This window comes from Cryptotermes secundus, unplaced genomic scaffold (assembly GCF_002891405.2).
Source record: "Cryptotermes secundus unplaced genomic scaffold, Csec_1.0 scaffold280, whole genome shotgun sequence".
Taxonomy (NCBI): domain Eukaryota; kingdom Metazoa; phylum Arthropoda; class Insecta; order Blattodea; family Kalotermitidae; genus Cryptotermes; species Cryptotermes secundus.
Window position 1 is genome coordinate 247,375 of NW_019720566.1, and position 23,075 is coordinate 270,449.

Below are 23,075 nucleotides of genomic sequence, written 5' to 3' on the forward strand. Positions count from 1 at the left end.
GGGTCGACTCAGCCCCTAACAGAAATGAGTACCAGGAATTAATTAAATAATTTTCCTCGGGAGTAAAGTGCGGCCGGCGCGTAAGGCTAACAACCTTACCGCCATCTTTGAGCCGATTGTCTAGATAATGTGGGACCCTCAACGTCACACAACCCTATGGGTTTGCACGGCCTGGTACAGAGATAGCTTTACTTTACTTTATGGAATACATACATTTGACACACCGTTTTCTATGCCGTCCGGGTCGTATCAAAGGAAAGTAAGACAATTAGTTCTCCAGACCTATCCTTGTTGCTTCATCTTTTCAACCAAAGCAATCCATACACAGTATTTCAATGAAATGAAAGGAAGTGCAGGATATATAGTATCTTAACTATGGAATTCGTGTAGATAACAGGAAGTAATATTTTTCTAGCCCAGTGCTAATAATATCTTGACTTTGTTTAAAAATGTGCCTAAAAATCATACTTGTACGACAATAAGTATGCTATTGCTGGTTTTATTCCAACTTCTTGAAGTATTTCGTGTACCCCCACACAATCATCGGTAATGTCATAATCTCTCAGCTCACGCAGTCACATCAAAGGCAAACATTTTAGATGTTTGTATTCAACTTTTAATTCCTCTTTTTGAACCAAGAAAACATTCTGCACAAGAGAACAATGTTGCTTTAGAGATTGGATCCCGGATCTCCTCATATTCACGTCATACAGCTATCCCCCAGGGCCTTCATTTTTCATGCATCTGAGCTTTCATAAGCACTGCTTTATGTAAGGAATATTTGCCGATAATTTATGTTTCTTAATTTAACAGTTTATGACGTTTAATATACAGAGAGCTGTATTGTACCTTGTAAATGGATAATTAACCTGGCGTACTTTATTAATGTACTGCATAACTCAAGCGGAGGTTGTACTGCCGCTTGTCTGGAATCCTTTGTTCTTTGTAATAAATGTAGCACCTAATGTCCAACTTCCGTTACGTTCGACATGGGGGTCAGGTTTTACTATGTCACCTAGACGCTACAGGATTTGCAAACAGACGGTAAAAATGCAAACAGAAGCGAACATTTATTAACTTTGTTCAGAGGCAGTGTTATAGCTCAGAAAGTTAGTTGCTGGCTTCCCACAGCGGCTGCCGGGTTTCCAGACCAGGTCAGGTCATGTGGGATTTTTGGTGGACAAAGTGACGCTGGTGCAGTTTTTCTCCGAGTACTTCGGTTTCCCACTGCTAATTCTCAGTCCACCGACTGCTCCACATTCATCATCATCTATCAACCAGGGCTGGTACAATCGGCCAATTAATGGCCGATGTACCAAGTGGACTCAGTCTCACCCCACCTGTAAGAAACTTAAAAAAAAAAAGTTATAGCTGCAGTTTTGCTTGGAAATCTGTTTGCATGTTTACTTCATCACGTTAAATGTCATTTCATGAAACTTTAATTAAGTTATCGTATTTTCTTTTCAATTTACCACCTTGCCCAAAGATTTGTTCATTTCCCATAATGTTTCTAAACAAGTGCTTTATCGAATCCTATCTCTTATTCTCCGCTTTCAAGTCTTCTAACATAGTGTAGCCTGTTGCAGCAAGCTAGGTTGTTTATCTTCTCCTTTTACCTTTCATATTACACCCTCTGGCCTGTTTCCCGTCAGAACTACTCTGGAAATATGAATCTTTGGGTAGTTCTTAGGATTCCTTAGACTTGTGGCCAGCCTGTTGCAAGGCCGCCACCTACACAGAGCAACACAGAGAAGAAACGCAGACAGACATCAATGTCTCGAATTGGATTCTAACCAACGATCCCAATGTTTGAGCGGGCGAAGACAGTTCATGCCTTAAACCGCGCGACCATTCTGATCGGCGTATTCTTGTCCTAGTAAACCAGGAATCCTGTTCCAGTCATGTCGCTTTTGATCGACAGATGTCTTATATTTTCATATATACATATGTACCTGTATATGTATATGTGTATCCTTTAGGCCTACACTCCTTCGCCTGTAGTCCGCAAGCAACTATACCGACCGATCGACTGCCGCTTATCAGCGAAGTTAGTGCAAAATTTTAGCTGATAGTGGGTGTCACGTGGTCAGCGCAACGCATCCCCACGGCCGTTAATCTCGGTTTTCTAAACCGGAGCCGCTATTTCCTTGAAATATCTCCTTAATTATCCTCACGAGGCTAAGTGGACAACATTCCAGACCCACTACTTCTCAGAAAATCTGATAGCGCCGGGAATCGAACCCGGGACCTCTGGATCTGTAGCCAGGCCCACTGATCATTAGACCACAGAGGCGGTCTCCTTTAGGCCTATAGGCTGCATAAAATCCTGCACTTCTACGATGTCTCTTTGACTCCGTCTTGGTGATGTAGTTACATTCGCATTGTAATATCCAATGTCTGTCCAGCGCCATGTCGCTACTAGACAAAAGTTTAATGCAGCAAGTGACCGTGGCACCATATAACAACATAAAAACGCATGTTTGTCTACGAGAACATAATTGTATTCGTAAGGGTGTTATAATGAATAAGCAATATACTTATTTCAGCATGAGACAGAATGCGCGTGAATGCATATGACTGGGTGTAAATACAATAGCATCACTATAATTACAACGTCAATAACAGCATTTGTTGTTGGAGCCCAGTACCAGTGAACCAGAAGGAACAAAATATTATTTGTCCCTTAGAAGGCCACGTGTTTACCTTCTATTCATCCTTGAAAGAAGAAAACGAACTTGTCTTAATCGTCACCGAACACAGAGCGGAAATCCTAACGAATATACATTAGCGGCTTCCAAATCGCTTTCGTGAACCAAAAGCGTGAACATTTAAAAGAAATAGAGCTGCTTTATTAGGCATCGATTAAGCGGTGCTCGTTAAATGAAAAAAAAAACCTGCGTAAGAAACTGTTGCGTCCACAATCCTGTGCTAATCCCGACCACACAATTGAACAAAAAGGAGAACCTCTCGTGTTATTCACTAGGCATGGGGTTTGGATTGATTACGGATTTCATTTGAGACCACATATTACGGCAACCATGCTTGACCTCGGCACTAGATTGAGGTATAGCGTCCGGCTACGACCTGAACAGACGAGGAGTCGGAATTTTAGTACCGGTAGGGACGAGATTTTTCTCTTCTCCAAGTCGTCCAGCCCATCCCTAGGCCTCACCAAGCCTCCTAGCCAATGAGGACCTGATGTTTCTCCCCCTGGGGTAAAACGGTGAGAGAGTGAAGCTAACAACTCACCTCCAACTAGTGCCGAGGTAAAAAAAAACACATGGATCTATACATACACCCCCATACGTCTTCATGGCGTATTTCCTAATTAGTTAAGCACAGGGACAACTTTACCTTACAGACAATTAGAGCATTTTCACTATTCTGCACGATCTACAGGCAACTGCAAAACATTCCAAATCTTCCCAGTCTGCTATGTCTTCACGTACTGATCACTCATTTGCGGCTCCTAACAATGGGATTATCTTTACTGCTTCAGTGCTCAGAGTTCCCGTAACGTGTGCATTCCTACAAAAATAAATAAAACCTGTGACCTGTAGTCCGCCGAGCGACCGCCGCTTGTCGGCGAAGTTAGTCCCAACATTAGCGGATATAGGGTGTCGCGTGGTCAGCGCAACGAATCCCCACGGCCGTTAATTTCGGTTTTCTAGACCGGAGCCGCTATTTCCTTGAAATAGCTGCTCCATTATTCTCACGAGGCAGAGTGGACCCCGTTCTAGACCCACTACTTCTCAGAAAATCTGGTAGCGCCGGGAATCGAACCAGGGACCTCTGGATTTGTAGGCAGGAACTCTGACCACTATACCAGAGACGTCGTCGTGCATTGTTACAGGATGTGTAAAACTGCAAGAGGAACATCACACAGGGTACAAACTGATGCTGGGTCACCTCGCAACAAACGTCTATCTGTCAGTGTTCGCAGTCTGAAGGCAGGACTGAGCTGAAAGAAAGGTGTCACGACAGGGTTTTGTCGAGGTCTATAAACTTTATGGCAGGAGCGTGAGAAAAGGGCAGTCAATTCGAATTTGAACAGACCAACGCAAATTTCATGTGTCTTTAAATTTCAACTGAGGATGGTTCGGAAAATCAAGGGACGAAATGGTCCTGTGATTTCTGTCAGATATTCTCGAATTTGCTTGATAAGATCAAATTTAAGTCCACCATTCGAACAGTGAATGTAACGTCTCTATCAAGCCTATTGGGAAGTTTCCCACAGTAGCCTATATGACAAATTGTTTGTACAAACTGCCCCAAATTAATGTTCATAAAGGATTTCGACTGCGTGGATTAGTATGTTCAGCGTCCGAAAATATTTCGCTAAAATTTAGTATCTTTCACTAGAACGTGGCACCCATATTTAATTTCAATTTGCATCAATTTAATATTACTTCAAAAATTCATGAAATTCAAGTCCTTAAATATCCATTTTATAATAAAATATTTCGAAGTGCATGACATGACAATAACATGCGGCTTAGTATCTTATTAAGGCCTACAACTTTTCCTTCTAACATTCAAAATAACTTCTGTCCCGTGTAATAATATCTGTGACATAGTCGCTTTGTAATTATATTGTAACATGTTGCGCGACTGAGAACCCCCCTCCTCTCNCTAAATCTGCTATAATGGACCTGTATCTCGAATAAATAAATAGAAAGTCTAAGAAACACCAACGAAACGTTACATACAGATCTAAATATACCATACATCAAGGACGTCATCAGAGAAAAAAAGTACCACACACCACAGCAAACTAGCAAATCACCCAAACGACATCCTACAGCCACTCGTTGAACCGCAGCACAATCGAAGACTCCGAAGATACTGGCCAGCCGATCTAAAAGAAAACTAAGAGGAACCTCCCACTGGAGAAAGGGAATCGTCACGTCATTAAAGAGCATCACAGCTCTTACTCCAATAAACTAGCTTATAGAATTGTAGATTCTGATTGCTTAATAAATGAATAAAAAATATCGAAGTGCGAAGCTGGAAAACCTCGTCACGAGTTTGCAGCGGTCCGGTTATCATTTTGACGAACCACCAAACTTCTGGTGTCTTGTATAAAACCTTATACTCGTATCTGTTTCCTACATTTGATTTTATTCATGCACTTTTGGAAATTTAATAGCTGTTACCTGAGTGAGTAACGACAGATGATGGACGGGGTTGGTGCCAGGCAGATACGGAATACTTCTCTCCGTAAACACGCCTAGCTCGGCTCTGGAACCCAAACAGCCTCTGCAGTTACAGCGGCTGGAAGTGAAGCTGACAACTGACCTATATCTAGTACCGTGGTATAGAATACCTGAGGATTTACTTCCACGTCAACAATTCCTGTGCCGCTTCAAGGCGAATTGCTGAGATACAGTGCAAAATGTGTACGTAAACAGGTGGAGTTAGGAAAGTTACCGAAGCCGTTTTTCAGTTAACCGACGTTAAGTTGAAAGGCAAGTTCTAAAAACATGCGTGCAACCGGACACAAAGAACAAGTAACACTGGTTAAGCTTGGTTCTTTTCATTTCTTTTTTCCTTCCCCTTTTTTTTCAAGCGTTCCAGAACTTGTTATGCGACTGATCTAAGTCGTTGCCAATATTTTAACCACCACCATTCGACCAATGTCGCAACTTCGTGTTCAGGGGCACGCGGTAGCGTAGTTGGTTGAGGCACTGTGCTACAAGCCGGAAGGTGGCCGGTTAGAATCCCGATCTTATTGGATTTTTCAATTGATACCATCCTTCCAGTCGACTATGGTCCTGGGATCGACCCAGCCTCGAACAGAAATGAGTGCCAGGAATCTTTCCGGGGGTAAAGGGCGGCCGGAGCATAAGGCTGACAACCTTATCGCCATATGTGAGCCGACTGTGTAGAAAATGTGGGAGACTGGAGGTCTCACAACCCTATGGACCTCCATGGCCTATCGGAGGGATGCCTTTACCTTTTACATCTTAATTTCGTGTTCTACTTACTTATCTTCCTTGCAGCACTATGGCCCTGGGGTCGGCTCAGCCTCTAACAGAAATGAGTACCAGGAATGTTCTTGGGGTTAAAAGGCGGCCGGCGCGTAAGGCTGACAACTTCACCGCCATCTGTGAGCCGATTGTCTAGAAAATGTGGGAGCCTCGACATCTCACAACCCCATGGGCCTTCACGGCCTGTTACAGGGATAGCTTTACTTTTACTTTCACTTATCTTTCTTAAAGCGTGCAGTTTTTACTCCTACAGCTCTTCGGCATTTAAAATATCGTTGTTTGCTTTCCATGCAATACGGACAATTCTTCTTAATGACGAGGCAGCATTACACAATTCATTAATTGCTACACCATGGGCCTCTCTTAAAATCTTCTATATAAAGTAATATCGAATTTCCCTAATGTCTATGGAAACGCACACAAGGTATATCCAACGACTGATTCAATGTTTTTGAAAACATCATTAATATTTTATCTTGTTATAATACTTCCAATTTTTAATTTTTATATAATCTGAACTTTTGTATTTTTTACATAAGCATTTTTAAATTTGTACGATTAATAGTTTTATATCCATTTTATGATTGCAGTTAAATGGTAGATTTTTGTTGATATGTATTTGCCTGATGATGGCCGATAGTGGCCGAAACATGTAGCAAAGCCACAGCTGAACGCTGACTTTGATGTTTTACTATTTGCTGTGTTGTGACGGTTCATTAAAGAGTTGTATCACGTGAAAAAATCATTAGAATTATTTTAAAAATATGTATCTACTCGTACGTATATAAATTTCGTTAATTCTATAGCTGCATTTGCCCTCCGTTTTGACGAGTCACTCCACTGTCATCCCACAGGTCCACAAACCTTGACCTGGAGTGGTCTCAAGCGGGAAAGATCTTCAAGCGAAAAGTATGACAGGCAAACAGCTCACTTGTGCGAATAGAAATTAAATCACATATGGCATGGGTCAGATCACAGGTAGAGATGCTGCAATTAAGAACGATAGGCCTGGCTACAGTTATACAATCTTCTTAGTAATCTTCAAGCGTTCTAGGAGTTAGTACTCAGATAAAACTTGGTCGGTTTCTCACCGCGGAGTCCCGGGTTCAACCCAAGAGCAGCCCGTGTGGAATTTATAGTGGACAAAGTGGAACTAAGGCAGATTTATCTCTGAATATTTCAATGTCAACCCTCCAATTATCATTTCATCATGCTCCATTCCGTGAGCTATGACCACCGCACGGCAGAGTCGAATAGTTGGCCGCCAACAGAATTGGCGGCGGAATAAAGTGTTTTCTGCCCCCCAGTGTGAGAGGTTTCATTTAATTGAATTATATATTATGATGGTATGGCCATTGTGGCACGGTTATAGAGGTCTACGGTTGGCTGTGGAAGTTTTTTAAATAGATATGACGGATACGAGGTATGACAGTAAAGTTCGCGAACTCACCATCGTATGCTTGCCGTTGACAGAAACCTCAGTATGGTTTGATGACTCTGGCATACCAAATTAACTATCTGGAGGTACTGAAAAGGCTGCGTGAAAAAGTCAGACGGAAAAGACTTGAACTTTTTGTCAACAATGGAAGTGCTGTTGAACGCGATGTTTTCTATACGGTCCGTATAGCGTTAAATTCTCAGTGTGTAGTGAAAAGACAATAGATAATAAGTTCTTCCCAGAACTTCTTGCTCAACTGTGAAATATGACCATATAAATTTCGCTTCCTTTAAAAAGAGAAAAGCAGAAAACTGGAACTTTGTTTCCGACAGTTCCTGCATAAATTAAGCCCTGGTCAGTAAGTTCTGAGAAAGCAAATTAAGCTGAATCGCCTTAGGATAGAGCTCGCTGCAAGATTTACAATTGGTAGTTGTTTACTTTTTGTGGTCAGAGAATTGTCTTCTGAATGTTGACATTGCCAAGCCTTGTACGCAGTTATCCTTGTTTTAAAAGAGTCTGCTGTCTGCATTTTCGGGCAGAATGTGGAGGTATCTGGTTTCTCAGAAACGCTGGTTACACGACGTTAAAACCCAGAAAGCCAGCACAATTTAAATCCAAGAATTTCATCATCTGAGCTAAGATAGAGACAACAGATTCCTTCGAAACGTCCTGTCCATTGATATATGATGTCATAAACTAAGAAGACCACAATCTAAAATTGCTGATTCCGTCTTCTGAGTAGGAGACAGAGGCAGCAGGTCCCTCCGATACATCGGCAACCACCTAAATACCTAGGCTTTACAGACCCTCAAGAGACTACAATCCAATTTCTCACCTCTTTGAAAATCTCAAATCTCAAATCTCAAATTTTTCTGGCTGGTCAGTGAATTTATGTGAACGATTGGTCAGTTTGTTGGTCGGGGCTGGTAGCTCGGTTAATTTCCTGGTTGGTTCCTTCGTTATTGAGTCCCTTCAGGTTGGTTCAGTAAGGAAACTTGTATTGAAACTTCGCAAATTGAAACCAGATGTGCGTATTTCATCTTCCATCATATTACATAGCCTTACCGACATGTGTATTTCTATTTAGAACCCGAATATTAGCCTCGTTAGTTGCGTACTTAATGCCAACAAAGTCCGTTTACGTAACCGGGAGCTAGTTTGCTGTTGTTAAGGCTCGCTTCATAATTGTTCGTACGAATTTTGAGTAATTTTTTAAATGATTCTCCTGTGATAAATCATTCAGAGCGGGATGAATGCGCGAGTGGATAATTACTTGAAGCCTGTAACACCAGACACATACTATTAACACAACAATTTTTAGAAGTGGTAAAGGCTCGATTTGTGTCTGTGATAAATATACATGGATTACTGGCCCTGGATCAGTGTTTAGTGGCGTGCTAAGAAATCTTTGCAATGATAACTTCGCCTTATTCACGCCTTATCATCTCCTTTTATTTCTCTGTTCTTTATATATTATGGGAGCCGGAATAGCTCAGTCAGTATAGCTAGTAGGCTAAGGGTTGGACGAAGACAGCGCCATAGCTCAAGCGGTTAGTCGCTGGCTTCCTACCGCAGCGGTCCGGGTTCGAGCCCGGGGTCTGGTCAGGTGGGATTTGTGGTGCACAAAGTGGCGCTGGGGTAGGTTTTCTCCAAATACTTCAGTTTCCCCTGCCAATCTTCATTCCACCAAATTCTCCATCACCATAATTACCCCGGGCAGGTAGAATAGGCCATTCAGTGGCCGACGTGACCAGTGGACCCAGCTGGACTCCGCCTCCCACTATGCGAATTTAAGAAAAAGGATTGTACGACCGAGGAGATGGTGTTCGATTCTCGGCAGGGGCAAGAGAATTTTCTGTTCTCCATAACGCGCAGACCATCTCTGGGGTTCACATAATATCTTATACAATGAATACCGGGTCTCCTTCCCCGGGTGTAAAGCGGTCTGACCGTGAAACTGACCACTCACCTTCAGCTAGCACCGAGGTTAAGAATGATGGAGCTATTCCTCCAGTTCTTAATACATCTCCACGGCTTGTTGATTAATTAATGAAGCCGAGGGAATAAATTATTATAATATAGATTCAATAAGAAATGTCTTTCGGCTCATTCAGCCATCATCAGGCTCATTTCGAAAATACATTTTTAACTAATGTTCTCACCCCAAACTCTATAGTAGTTATTATAAGAAAATAAAATGAAAATTGGCCGATTAATAGCTCCAATTCTCTCTTTCTCGACCCTGCTGACCCTCGGACCTAGCACCGCAACACATGGCTGGGCTGAAAATGTGCTTTCCTAACTCAAGAATGTACAGGGCCTACGCTAAAAATTGTCCTGTGGAAAGGCGCCTGTTTTGAGGTACTATAACAATATTTAAATAAGCCATGAAGAAAATGACAAATCTACAATGAGGCACTACTTTTTACGTGGAAACTGTAAAAATACACTTTTATTTGTAGCCCAGTTATGAATACAAAAAAAATTCAAAAGCGTTACTTTTAATAATGTTATGTTTTAGCGTCCTGTTGCACTGACTCATGTCCATGATTTATGCTAACCGTCTTACAGTGCATACACTTTTTCACCTTACTCTTCTCTTTTGCACTACATGTTTCAGCACTAACGTGCCATCTTCACGTGCGTTTTCTATATGTACGTCTAATTACTGCATTGCATGCCCTGATGTCTTCATACTAAAATGACTAAAATATATATTCGTCATGTATAATAATAGATTTTAAACATTAAAACGAATCCTGAAAAGTTTTAAGACGGTTAGCATAAATTATGGACAGCGTTACTTTTATTAAACAAATGGATTTCAGACACGGAAGAGGGTGATCAGATGGATCGATCCCTAACATATTAGTCTAGCGAATACAAGGTCCCGGGTAGAAGCCCAGAAATTAGGGGCTGTGCCACAGCTCAGGCAGTCACTCGCGGCCTTCCCACCACGGTAACCAGGGTCTGATCCCAGGTCGGGTAATAGGGAATTTTTGGTAGAAAAAGTGGCAATGGGGCACGTTTTATCCGAGTACATGTGTTTCCCTTGCCACTTCTCATTCTCTCAACTGCTCCACATTCATTAATGATTCCATCATCGTTGCTCTAAATCTCGGTACAGAGTGAATCATTAAACAAAAGGTAAAGAGAATAGATGGCCCTGTAACAGGCCTTGAAGGCCGACAGGGTGTGAGAAGTTGAGGCTCCCACATCTTCTAAACAATCGTCTCACAGATGGCGGTGAAGTTGTCAGCCCTACCACCGGCCGCCCTTTACCACCCAGGAATCTTCCTGGTACTCATTTCTGTTAGAGGCTGAGTCGACCCCAGGGCTGTAGTGCGGCTGGAAGGCACAAGCTCCCGGCTTGTAGCATAGTACCTTAACCAACCACGCTACTAAATTTAAAAATAAAAAATTAGATAAGTGAAAAATACATATGAAATCCACACTTTCTCATATACATGCTATGGGACAATTAAAATAGTCTAATTCCGAGAGCTCTCGAGCGCCCAGAGGCAGAATTTCATATTTTGGGCCCATTTAACTCCATGCAAGTCTTGTGAGAAGAGCCCGTGCATAATGGGAGCTCTGTCATCGATTTTAAGCTCATCGTTACTCTTTAAAAATACCTGTAAATAACTTGACTGGTCGCTTTCAGATGTGAATTAAAGAAATGTCACTTGCTCATTCGGAACCAAAAAGCGTCACCCGGTAGACCTATAAAGACTCATTAGCGGTGTTGAAATTTATTCATCAAGTTAGCGTCTTGCTCAGTTCAATGACCCACCAAGCTCGGCACGTGATCCTACAGACATTTCTTGCACATTCTTCTCCAGATTTCTGTTTTTTCCGCCAAACAATTTCTTCGCTGCTGTTTTCTTTCATAGAGACGTGGACTTATTCTGTTGGTATTCGTGCAAATGTTTGCTGTAACGAGAAGCACTTTCTTTTCCTTCGCACTACAGCCCCAGTGGGCCTAAGCCTACCTCCATGAACTTCTCCGTTCACTTCGGTTTTCTTAGATCTTACACATTCGGTAGGACCCCTTGGGCGGGTGGTCAGCTCGTCGCAAGGCCCCTACCTGTACACAAACAGAAAAACGTACATACACAAAGTAAACATCCTTGCCCTGAGTGGGATTCGAACCCACGTTCCCAGTTTCCAAGCGAGCGAAGACAGTACATGCCTTAGACCGCTCGGCTACCGTGACCGGCTACGAGAAGCACTTAGATCTATTAAATATGCACTTGTTGCTGTTTTTGAGTTAACATGACATACTGGATTAAGACTTTATTCTTTAACTGGAGAGAGGAACTCGTATCGCCCGGCTCTGACGCTGTTGAAAGAAAGTTTGATGTTCCGGTGACTGAGTTTTCATCCACAAATTCCTCTTTTATTATTTTGTGGCGAATGTAATTAATGGGACCGCCTCTGTGGTCTAGTGGTCAGAATTTTCGGCTACAGATCCAGAGGTGCCAGGTTCGATTCACGGCGCTGTCAGATTTTCTGAGAAGCAGTGGGTCTGGAACGCGGACCACTCAGCCTCGTGAGGATAATTGAGGAGCTATCTCAAGGAAATAGCGGCTCCGGTCTAGAAAACAGAGATTAACGGCCGTGGGATCCGTTGCACTGACCACGTGACATCTTCTTGCCGTAAAATTTGGCACTAACTTCGCCGACAAGCGGCGGTCGCTCGGTCGGTATAGTTAGCTTACGGACTACAGGCCACGGAATTATTATTAGTTATGTAATTAATGGCGGAACGTTACGCTATGATATAATCCTTGTACGCAGCAACAGTTGTCTGATTTCACCTCTCTGAGAAATGGGAAAAACCAGTGTCTCTTGCACATCAAGCCGACAAATTTACTGTTACTGAGCTAAACAGTTGTGGTCTCTGTCTCAACAACGTGGAACGTCCTGTGAGCTTGATGACTGACTTGTTAGTGCAGGCTCATAACTGTTTCTTGGTGAAGGGATGCTCTCAGAAATTCTTATAAATAACACTGAATCCCCCTTAAAGGGAAGCGAAGCAAATTTCTTGCCTGTCGATGATTTCCCATGAATAATTAAATACTTTAAACTTTAAACTGTTTGTTGCCGGTCACGGTAGCTGAGCGGTCTAAGGCATGTACTGGAAACTGGGATCGTGGGTTCGAATCCCACTCAGGGCATGGATATTAATTTGTGCGTGTGCGTTTTTCTGTATTTGTGTACAGGTAGAGGCCTTGCAACGAGCTGATCACCCGCCCAAGGAGTCCTACCGAATGTGTAAGATCTAGAAAAACCGAAGTGAACGGAGAATTTCATGGAGGTAGGCCTAGGCCCACTGGGGCTGTAGTTCTAAGAAAGAAAACTGTTTGTTATTGGGGCACGAGGTAGTGTAGTTGGTTGAGGCACTATGCTACAAAAAGGAAGGTCGCGGGTTCGATTCCGATTAGGTTATTTGATATTTTCAACTGACCTAATCCTTCCAGCCGCACTATGGGCTTGGGGTCGACTAAGCATCTAACGGAAATGAGTGCCAGGACTATTCTTGGAATCTTCTTGGGGGTAAAGGGCGGCCGGCGCGAAAGGCTGACAAGCTTACCGCCATCTATGAGCCGATTGTCTAGAAAATGTGGGAACCTTAACATCTCACAACCCTATGGGCCTCCACAGCCTGTTACGGGATACCTTTTATTTACTTCTTTTTTACCAGGAATCTTCCTGGAGGATACAGGGCTGCCGGCACGTAAGGCTGACAAAATCACTACCATCTGTGAGCCCATTTTCTGGAAAATGTGGGATCCTGGACGTCTTGCAATCGTATGGGCCTCCATGGCCTGTTACAGGGATAGCTAAAATGTTTGTTATTGCCAGCTGAAAAAACCATTCGCCTTGCGTCGTTATCTCTACCCCATGGAACCTTTCTTTTTGCAGTACTACGCAAGTTCCCCTTTAAGTTCATTAAGGAGAACCGATTTTCCCAAGCAGACTTCTACTCGCTTCTCGAGATAACGTAAGAGATGCTTTAAAAAATGGATGCTTTCCAGACTTTCTTTCCTGAGAGAAAGGTGCTTTTAAGTTCTCAAATAATCTAGTTCTTCCCTTCTTACAATATTAATGGACTTATCATTTTATTTCATTCACTTTCTGATGAATGACATCTAAAGAAAACGTCAGACAATCCTGCAAATAATACACTGTAAATAGTAAAACCGTTTACTTAAAAATGCATAATATTATGTGACAATTTTTTCTTAATATGAGATAATGGAAATATGAGATGCTGTCCAAGATTAAGAACTCACCATCATCAGTTTTAAATAATAACACCAGCTTACCATTTTTTTTTCGAAAAGAAAACTAGTATAAATTATAGCCTTTTTATCATGACTGCAAACATACCTCTCTTATAAGAACGGTATGTTGCAGGAAAACAACGCATCTGTAAAATAAAACAGAATGTTTTGTTTGGTATAAATGCTGAAAGTAAATATTAAGGCCGTCCATTAATCTTGAAAGCCACAGCAAAAGTTACCAACAGTCGTATCACTACGCATTACGAGTATGTTTCCCCCCCCCCCCCCCCCCCCCCCCCCCNGGCCTTGGCCTACCTTCATGAAAATCTGCGTTTCACTTCGGTCTACTAGATCTTAGACATCCGGTATGACTCCTTGGGCGGGTGATCAGCTTGTCACTAGGCCTCTACCTCTACACAAACACAGAAAAACGCACACACACACAAACACTAAACATCCATGTCATGAACTGGATTCGAACCCACGATCCCGGTTTCCGAGCTTGTGAAGACAGGGCATGCCTTAGACCGCTCGGATACCGTGACCGGCACGAGTATGTTAGATTTCTCCACGGCATATACAGCAATAGAACGTAGCAGACTTAACCCTTGCAGGGCTAAGGTATGAGAGACTTGGCTGACTGAGGACGCTTAAGGACAAAGAAATATCGGCGTGAAGGATACTGTGAATCTCGGGTTTGATTCCGGGTCTGGTCAAGTGGGATTTGTGGTGGACAAAGTGGCGCTGGGGCGGGTTTCCTCCTAGTACTTCGGTTTCTCCTGCCAATCTTCATTCCACCAACTGCTCTACAATCACCCTCACCTATCATTTGGGGCTGGTACAATAGGCCAGAAGTGGCCGCAGTACAAGGGACTCAGTCCCACCCCAATAGCAATAAGGGAAAATACTGTGAATCTGGGACTGAAGTTAGCAGACACCGACTTGTGTTGATCCTCTCATTTAGTGTACGAGTGTATGAACAGCAGCTAAAAATAGACCAACATTTCGAGAATAGTAAACATCTCTCCAACTTCTAGTTCGCAATCAGCGTGTTCACAAAAACTTGTTTTTCTAAGTCAGTCAGTAGAAACTGGTCTGAACCCAAACAAGAGCGGTTACACTCATGCACAGTACACCAGTCTTGAAATTATCAAGAGTCCCAAGGACCACAACTTTTATTTCATCCTAACGCTATCTGACGTTATTTTGTAAGGGCGCAGAACTTCGTCAGCTACCTTGAGGGAAGAAAACATGTTGAGTCTATTTCAGGACAGGTGTGCTGGGAAGAATATTTGGACTTAAACACATGACGTAACAGACAGCAATAGGAAATTAAGTAACGATGAACTTCATAACACGTAGGCCTATCTATCTACAGGGCGTTCAAGCGTCGAGGAAATCTGGCTACAGCGCTAACCGGGAACAATATCTATCTACCTCGGTTCTACAGCCCTTGTGGTCCTTGGCTGCTTTTTTCAATTTATTAATTTATACACAGTTTGTAGGTCTGGTCTAGTGAGATTTGTGGTGGACAAAGTGGCGCTGGGGCAGGTTTTCTCCGAGTACTTCGGTTTCCCCTGCCAATCTTCATTCCACCAATTGCTCCACAATCACCCTCACCTATCATCTGGGGCTAGTACAATAGGCCAGAGGTAGCCGCACTAGCAATAAAAAAAATACCTTCATTCTGGGAACTATTTTCACCCAACACATTGTAACCTACTCACTGTTTATCAGTACTTGGAAATTTGTTTGAGTCTTCATGTGAAGTGAGGCTGCAGTTTGTATGAAATGCAGTATAATTTATAAATTGTATCAAGGATAGTATGTTCGGTATTTCGTAAATGCTTGTCACCTCGGAACACAAGTGTTACGTATAGGACAAACGGACGGAACGCGGTAAGCATCCCAGCATAATTGTGAGAAGCATCTAGTAACGAACGACTCATAACTAAAATATTTGCTGTAGCACATACTCATACTTTTCTAACCAAACGTACGAACCTCGAACTTCCTGGCACTACAAATATGTTTATGAATAATAATCATAAGTAGTAAACACCAACTCACGTACTAAGTGTACACCGGTGTACAGACTCGGTTCTGCCAATGAAGGCCTGGCGATATAAGCGTTACTTGGTTATAAAGGAATTGATAACACCATGTCACGAATAGATCACATGCATTTTGTTTTACGTTACAGCCCCAATTTGGGCCTAGGCCTACCTGCATGAAACTCTCGTTTCACTTCGGTTTACTAGATCTTAGACATTCGGTAGGACTCCTTGGACTCGTGATCAGCTCGTCGCAAGGCCTCTACCTGTACACAAACACAGAAAAACGCACACACAAACTAAACATCCATGCTGTGAATGGGATTCGAACCCACGATCCCGGTTTCCAAGCGAGCGAAGACAGTGCATGCCTTAGACCGCTCGGCTACCGTGACCGGTTCACATGCATTTAGGTTGACTTTGTTCAGTTAATGCTGTTTAGTGATGCTGCATGAAATATGATTTCCCAGATATTGTGATGTCATTAGTAGTACTGATAATGAAACAAAACGTAACATGACTGCCCTACTGGAACGGAGAACCCCAAGAAATGCAACCTAAAAGCTGAGTCCTCGTCAGAAATGAGGTTATTTGCGTGGTTTCCACTAATGGGATCTGAAAACTGAGTCATATTTTACCATCCAATTCGGTGTGGAGAAAATGTCGATAGAAAAGTTTAATTTGCATTTTCTTATTTTGTTTTTAATTTTCTAACGGTTAATCGTTAGACATGTTATAAGCCTCAAAAGCAGCGTAACTGATCTAACTTAACCTCTTAATCCGTCATCTGACCTCAAAATCTTACAAGGATATTCGAGCTCTCAGCTACATTCACACTGACTGGGAATGTACACAGTAGGCCTCTAACTTAAGTTGGTTATTTAACGACGCTGTCGGTATAGCCACGATGATGAGATGATCAGTGAATATGGTGCAGTTGGTATAATGAGAATTGGCAAGGGAAATAGATGTAAGTAGACAAAAGTTCTCTCAATGGCACAAACAACGACAAATCCCACATGAGCTGACTTGGGACTGAACTTAGGCCACATAAAATACGTTATAGACCAAGAAACCCATACGTAAACCTACTCTACAATTTACGCTTCCTTTAAAAATTATTCAGCTTTAGTATTCGGGAGACGCCTGTGCTGACTTGGGATTCTCGAGATTCTCTCAGTCGCTCTGGGCGAGTGCTGGATAATACCGGACCGCTAATATTCTTATCCTTTTCAGCATATTATTCATAATCTTCCTTTCGCCTGTTTCTACCCTAAATAACATCTGAAACTGATAGAGTGTCGGCAAACATGGATACATATACCGTTGCATGTGTATGTAGTGAAAGTAATTAATGAAGAGAGGGTTGAAGGAGAATCAGACGTGGACTTGGTTCAGCCAAACAGGAAATTTGTAAATTCATGTTGATCAGAACAAAACAAGTGAGTTCCGATTGTGTAAGAACTACAGACTTAAAAACAAGAAGATGGCTGATTTTCGAAAACAACCCCAAGCAACACGTATATAAGGCACAGTGTCATCACGAACGTACATACTTACATTTGATCTCCAAGAGTGACAGAACATCTGCGCCGTCATGAAGGCGAAAGTAGCAGTGAGTATCCAAGTGTTCCATTTCTATCCAGAACCACGTCTCAGCATTTCAAACCACTGACTTTTATTGGCGCAGTCCTCTCTATTTTAAACATCTCAAATAACATGAAAGCATTTGCTGCTGGTCCTGACTTTCCCTTTATCCTTTCTCCACTTGTTTCCCAATGAACTGACTACTTTAGACACAACACTTCTGCCATTGGTTCTACGAATCCATACCATCCTAGAAAACATAAATTGCTGTGACATAATATATAGATTTCAGTAAGATAAATTTAAGGCCGCGCCATAGCTCAAGCGGTTAGTCGCTGGCTTCCCACCGCGGCGGCCCGGGTTCGATCCCGGGTCTGGGCAAGTGGGATTTGTGGTGGACAAAGTGGCGCTGGGGCAGGTTTTCTTCGGGTATTTCCGTTTCCCCTGCCAATATTCATTCCACCAACTGCTGCACAATCACCCTCACCTATCATCTGGGGCTGGTACAATAGGCCAGAAGTGGCCTCAGTACAAGGGACTTAGTCCCACCCCACTAGCAATAAAAAGAAGAGATATAAGAAATGCAATATACACGTGTTCACACTTTCAACACAAAACAACAGAAAGAGCAACAGGGTGGTGAATGAACCTGTTTGCACCCGACACATGTGTGGTAACAGGGTTCCTTTTGATTCCTTGGTNGTTAAAAGGCGGCCGGCGCGTAAGGCTGAAAAACTCACAGCCATCTGCAAGCCAAATATCTAGAAACTGTGGCAGCTTCGACGTCTCACAAATCTATAGGCCTGTACGGCCTGTTACAGGGATAAATTTACTTTTTACACTATCCACATAGCTCCTTACAGAGTGCCCCAAATTATAATCCACGCAGATATTCAGGATTCCTCCAAAAATTTTGTCGTACATTTTATTTCAGACTTGCATGTGTTCAAATACCAGTCAGTTCCAGGTCGTGCCATAACTCAGACAATTGGTTAGTCACTGAATTTTTGCCGCTGCAGCCTTGGTTCGATCCCAGGTTAGGGCATGTGGGCTTTGTATTGGACAAAGTGGCACTGAGGCGGATTTTCTCCGAGTATTTCGATTTATCTTTCCAATTTTCATTCCACCAGCTGCCCAATACTCACTGATCGTCCTATCACCAACGCTTTGTTCTCGTGACACTAAAAACTTTGTTAAATGACTAAAAGAAAAGTAAAATATATAAGAAGTATTAGGAAGAACGAAACATCTACTCTTTTTGATGCGACACGGAACGCATAGAAAACGAAAAATAGGGAGGAAAACACACAGCAGGGAGGACACACAAACACACAGACAGCAAGGTGTTCTCATAAGCCTAAGCATTTAGGTGGGAGGGGGGATGTACAGACAGACAATAAGATGATCTCATAATCCACAAAAGCCTATTATGGGAATACATAGAAGCATACACATACACACACAGAAATTAAGATGATCTCATAAGCCTCCTTCCATTTGTTCTGAAATAAGAAAGTAAGCTAAAAATTACCCGTTTCCTAGCACCGCTGAGACATCTTGCTTTTCACATCAGATTCGCCTGCTTGTGTTTCCACCAGTCTCTGTTTATATTCTGTTATACGCTCTGCAATAATATAATATATTTTGTATCTGCTATGCATAAACAAGAAAGTCATCGACGTGTGCAAATTGCAAAGAAAGCCTTTGAAAAATATGAACCTACCGATATTATAAATTGCCTTTCTATTTTTTTTTTCTTTTTTAAAATCAATGTGTTTATATATAGAGTATATTCTCTTTAAACAGACATTATTTATTTTCACAACTATTTCAGTAGGCTAATATATGTAATGAGAGAATGCTATATACCTTAATGTAGGTAATTATCGAATTTTAAATAATGTTCATATGAATTTTACATTTAAGCTGTTGGAAAGTAAGCTCTAAATAACTCTTTCAGTGTGTCCTTTCCAGCGTGAGTATACTGACCATCAGGTAGCTTAATGCTGCTGACTTTGTTGGTCGCCTCTTTTGCCATGATCTTCATGATTGATCTCCTGGAAGTTCCTCCTTCATGAGAATCGTTTGACTTTTCTTATTTCTTTGTTGTAAGTGTTATATTTTAGCGTCCTGTTGCACTGATTTTCATCCATACAGTGGCTGTCCTGTAGTGCACACAATTTCACTTGTCACTTCACAACATGTTTCGGCAACACAGTGCCATCATCAGGTGTCCCAACTACGTCAATCTATTGCATTGCCTGCCTTCATATGTTTTCACCAACCATTTAAAAAGTATTTAAAAAGTCCGTGTTTGTCAACTATGATAAATTTAAACTCGCTGAAACTTGTTAAGATAACTCATCTTATTTGTCTTAATTAAAACTTGTATGTGGTTCGTTCACTACGGGGTCGTTTTTCTTATTTTCTGTGTAAACCGCGTCTTGTGATGTGTGTTCCCTTCTTAGCTGCGAGTGTTGTAATATTGTAAGTGGTGAAGGTTTTCTTATAGGTGTCCCATTAGCCTGTTCTTTTCACTGTATTAGATAGGTTTCTTGCTTTTATTCTCAGCCCACTCAGTATTTTATTCCACCAAGGTGTCATCCTTGGTAAGCGAGTGGTCTTGATCAACAGACTGGTCTGTGTTCCTTATCGTGGGTATACGTCGCGTAATAATCTCCATATTCATGCTTTGGTCGCCCTTGTGCTACTCCCAGTTCCTTCGTTTGGGATCCTTGATGGTAACCAATTTGTTGTTATGTTACATATTTGTATATATATATATATATCTGTGGTCATCAGATACGTGTCGATTACTTATCAGGTTTCCTATGTTATTGGTTCCTAGTGTCAAGTCAGTAGCCTCCTTCATATTGCAGAGTATCAAGGTAGTTTCGTTACCATGATTAAAAATATTTAGGTTCGAACTCACCAGAAATTCCAGAAGGCCTTCTCCTCTTGGATTGGTGCAGGTGCTCCCGCAGGGTGTGTAGTGTGCTTTGGCATCACACCCAATGATGAGTTGCTTTTTCCTGCTGTAGCAGTAGTCAGTGATGTCCCTCACTTTTTGGTTGATGGTGGTCCATCTGAATCATATGGGTGGTTAATATCCGAGAGTCATAATGCCGCCGCGTGGAATGTTCCGGCCATATGACGCCACTGTCCCTATGGGAGCTTAGCTTAGTTGTCATACTGAGTCAGACTCCATGATTGACATTGCCCAGCGGGACCAGGAGGAGGTGCCCAAAGGTGTGTCCCGATCAACCCCCTGGTCCATGATGAGCCGCCCCCATCAGATACAGAGCCGTAGTTCGACCAACCTCATTGAGGATGGCGTCATGACTACCTCTAACATCTGTCCTTAAGTAGGCCAAATTTACTGCCGCCAGTTTCTTATCATTACTAATACTGAAACATCTGAGTTCTGGGACGCACTAGCCTTACGTCATGTTGGGTCTGTAGTTTGGCGTGAGAGCAAAGCTTTAAAAATATGTATTGAGATGTGTTATGTTAAATTTTGTATAATTTAGAAAAAGGTAGTGGATGCATGAGGTATTTGGCTTTCGGTCTGATGGCTGTAGCTGATGAACTTCGGGAGCTAGGCACCTGAAATTTTGTACGAACATCATAAACACGTTTACAAGCTCTGCATCAATATCCAAACTCTTACACATATGTGTGTATATATAAGTAAAATTATCCTTTGGCTTACATTATTAAGCACCACACCATGAATACATATGGAATAGTGAAGGTATAGCTCCATCATTTTTACCTAGGCAGTAGATGGAGTGAATGGTCAGCTTCACGCCCCTACCGTTTCAGCCCCAAGGAAAGAGCCCTCGATGTCCATTTTATAGGAGACTGGGTGGGCCTGGACTTTATGGATAAAAAGAAAAATTTCTTCCCACTACCAGGAATCGAATCCTGATTCCTCGGATATCCAGCCCATAGCTTAATCGTCATATTGCCAGAGCTATCCCGGCTCCTGTATTTTAGTTACTACAAATTATGCGAAAATTCCGAATTAAAGAGCAAAATATTAACGCTGTCAGAATATAGGTATTATGTAAAGAAATAGATTGTTAAATTGTAATATGTAGTAGGTTCGCATGATAGCTTAATCATGCAGATGGAGGCTGTTGGGTGAAATTTGGCACCATCAATTCAACACAGAACATCTTGTGAACTAGGCTGATAATATACGTGTAGTTCCGTGTATCTAGCGTACTGAAGACGTGTATTCTTGGCAGCTTGCTGTATTCTGTACGCACACTAAACTCCTTTCTAGTTATTTAGGGCATATACAACGAACCTTTCGATAGTTCAGATTGTATATCGTTGAATGCTAAAGTTATTAATGACTAATAAATTTGGAAAGGACCCCGTGTGGAGGCAGGTTAGAGTAAATCCACCGTAGTCTTGCGAGTCGCAGAAAGAGAAGGACAGGGAACCCAGTGCCTGGAGGTATAACTGGGCGTCCTTCTCACCGAGGAACATAGCTACAGGGACCTGGTCCTGAGTTGGACGCAAGGCTGACGACCTTGCTCTATAAACAAAGTTACTATTGCGAAATCCAAAGAAGTGAAAACCGAAAGCAATTTGACAGGTTCTTCTAAGGAAGGCTATGGCTCAAAATGGCTGTAGTGCCATAGAAGGAAGCAGTTGTGGTAGGCCGCGCCGCGCCATAGCTCCAGCGGTTAGTCTCTGGCTCCCCACCGCGGCGACCCAGGTTCGAGCCCAGGTCTGGTCAAGTGGGATTTGTGGTGGACAAAGTGGCGCTGTGACAGGGTTTCTCCGAGTACTTCTATGTCCCCTGCCAATGTTCATTCCATTAAATTATCCATATCATAATCACTCGGTGCAGTTACACTAGGCCAATCAGTGGCCGATGTGCCGAGTGGACCCAGTTGGACTCCACCCCCCACTAAGCGAATTAAAAAAAACAGTTGGGGTACAGATCTGAAGCACTATCTAGGCATTTGCCTGGAGGGCTAAGAAACAAGGAACCTCTTGAATACCAAGTTGAAGCGTCCACGTACTCGACCGTGACGCGTGGTCTCTGTGTAGCTCATGAGAATGCTATAGATATATGAAATATAGACAGAAAGGCTGTATGTGGCGCTTAGCGTCGCTCCCTGCTTCGTTTCTACTACGCACGACATAGAGACACATCATTTCCTGTAGACGTCATTGATAGTGACTTCAGGTTGAGAAACTGAGCTGATAACCGGGACACGCTCGTGCGTTGCCTCGTACTGGGTTTTCTTTACAAACTAAATGTTGCTTACTGCTTGGTGGGGCTGTGCTTCGCTTGCTGTTTGCTTTATTTTTGGTTTTCTTATTTATTTAAAATTATTATATTATAATGTAATCAGTTTTCATGGAGTGTAACAGGCATTTGACAAATTACCCCATAATGTGCATTCTTGTGTGACAGGTCGTTCTGCTACTAAGCAGCCTGACGTGCTGGAGCACGGCGCAGAAAAGCAAAGTTCCGGTGGTCGCAGTCGCCGCTAGGTCTGCTCTGCTCGTGTCTCCCTCTGCGTTAGCGCCTCCCGTGTCGGATGGACAGGACAGATCACCGGCCCCGCTTGCAGGAACCTCCGCTCTCGCACCACCAAGAGTCCCGGTAGCACAGTACAGTCCGCCACTTCCACCCCCACCCCCCGCACTAGTTTACGGTCCACCAGTACCTTCGCCTCCACCCGCCCGT

At 42.6% G+C, this 23,075-nt stretch overlaps 2 protein-coding genes across 2 annotated transcripts in view; one reads left to right on the forward strand and one right to left on the reverse strand.

Annotated features, from left to right (window-relative positions):
• LOC111868744 (fatty acyl-CoA reductase wat) overlaps nt 1–5,493 on the reverse strand; it is an 88,164-nt gene extending 82,671 nt beyond the window's left edge. The window contains exon 1 of the mRNA XM_023859693.2: nt 5,157–5,493. The gene's annotated coding sequence lies outside the window, so the exon portion shown is untranslated. The remainder of the gene's footprint in view (nt 1–5,156) is intronic.
• A 17,433-nt stretch (nt 5,494–22,926) lies between these two features.
• Nucleotides 22,927–23,075, forward strand: part of LOC111868485 (cell wall protein DAN4-like) — a 1,510-nt gene continuing 1,361 nt past the window's right edge. The window contains exon 1 of the mRNA XM_023859157.1: nt 22,927–22,991. Coding sequence (XP_023714925.1) covers nt 22,927–22,991 — 65 coding nt within the window. The remainder of the gene's footprint in view (nt 22,992–23,075) is intronic.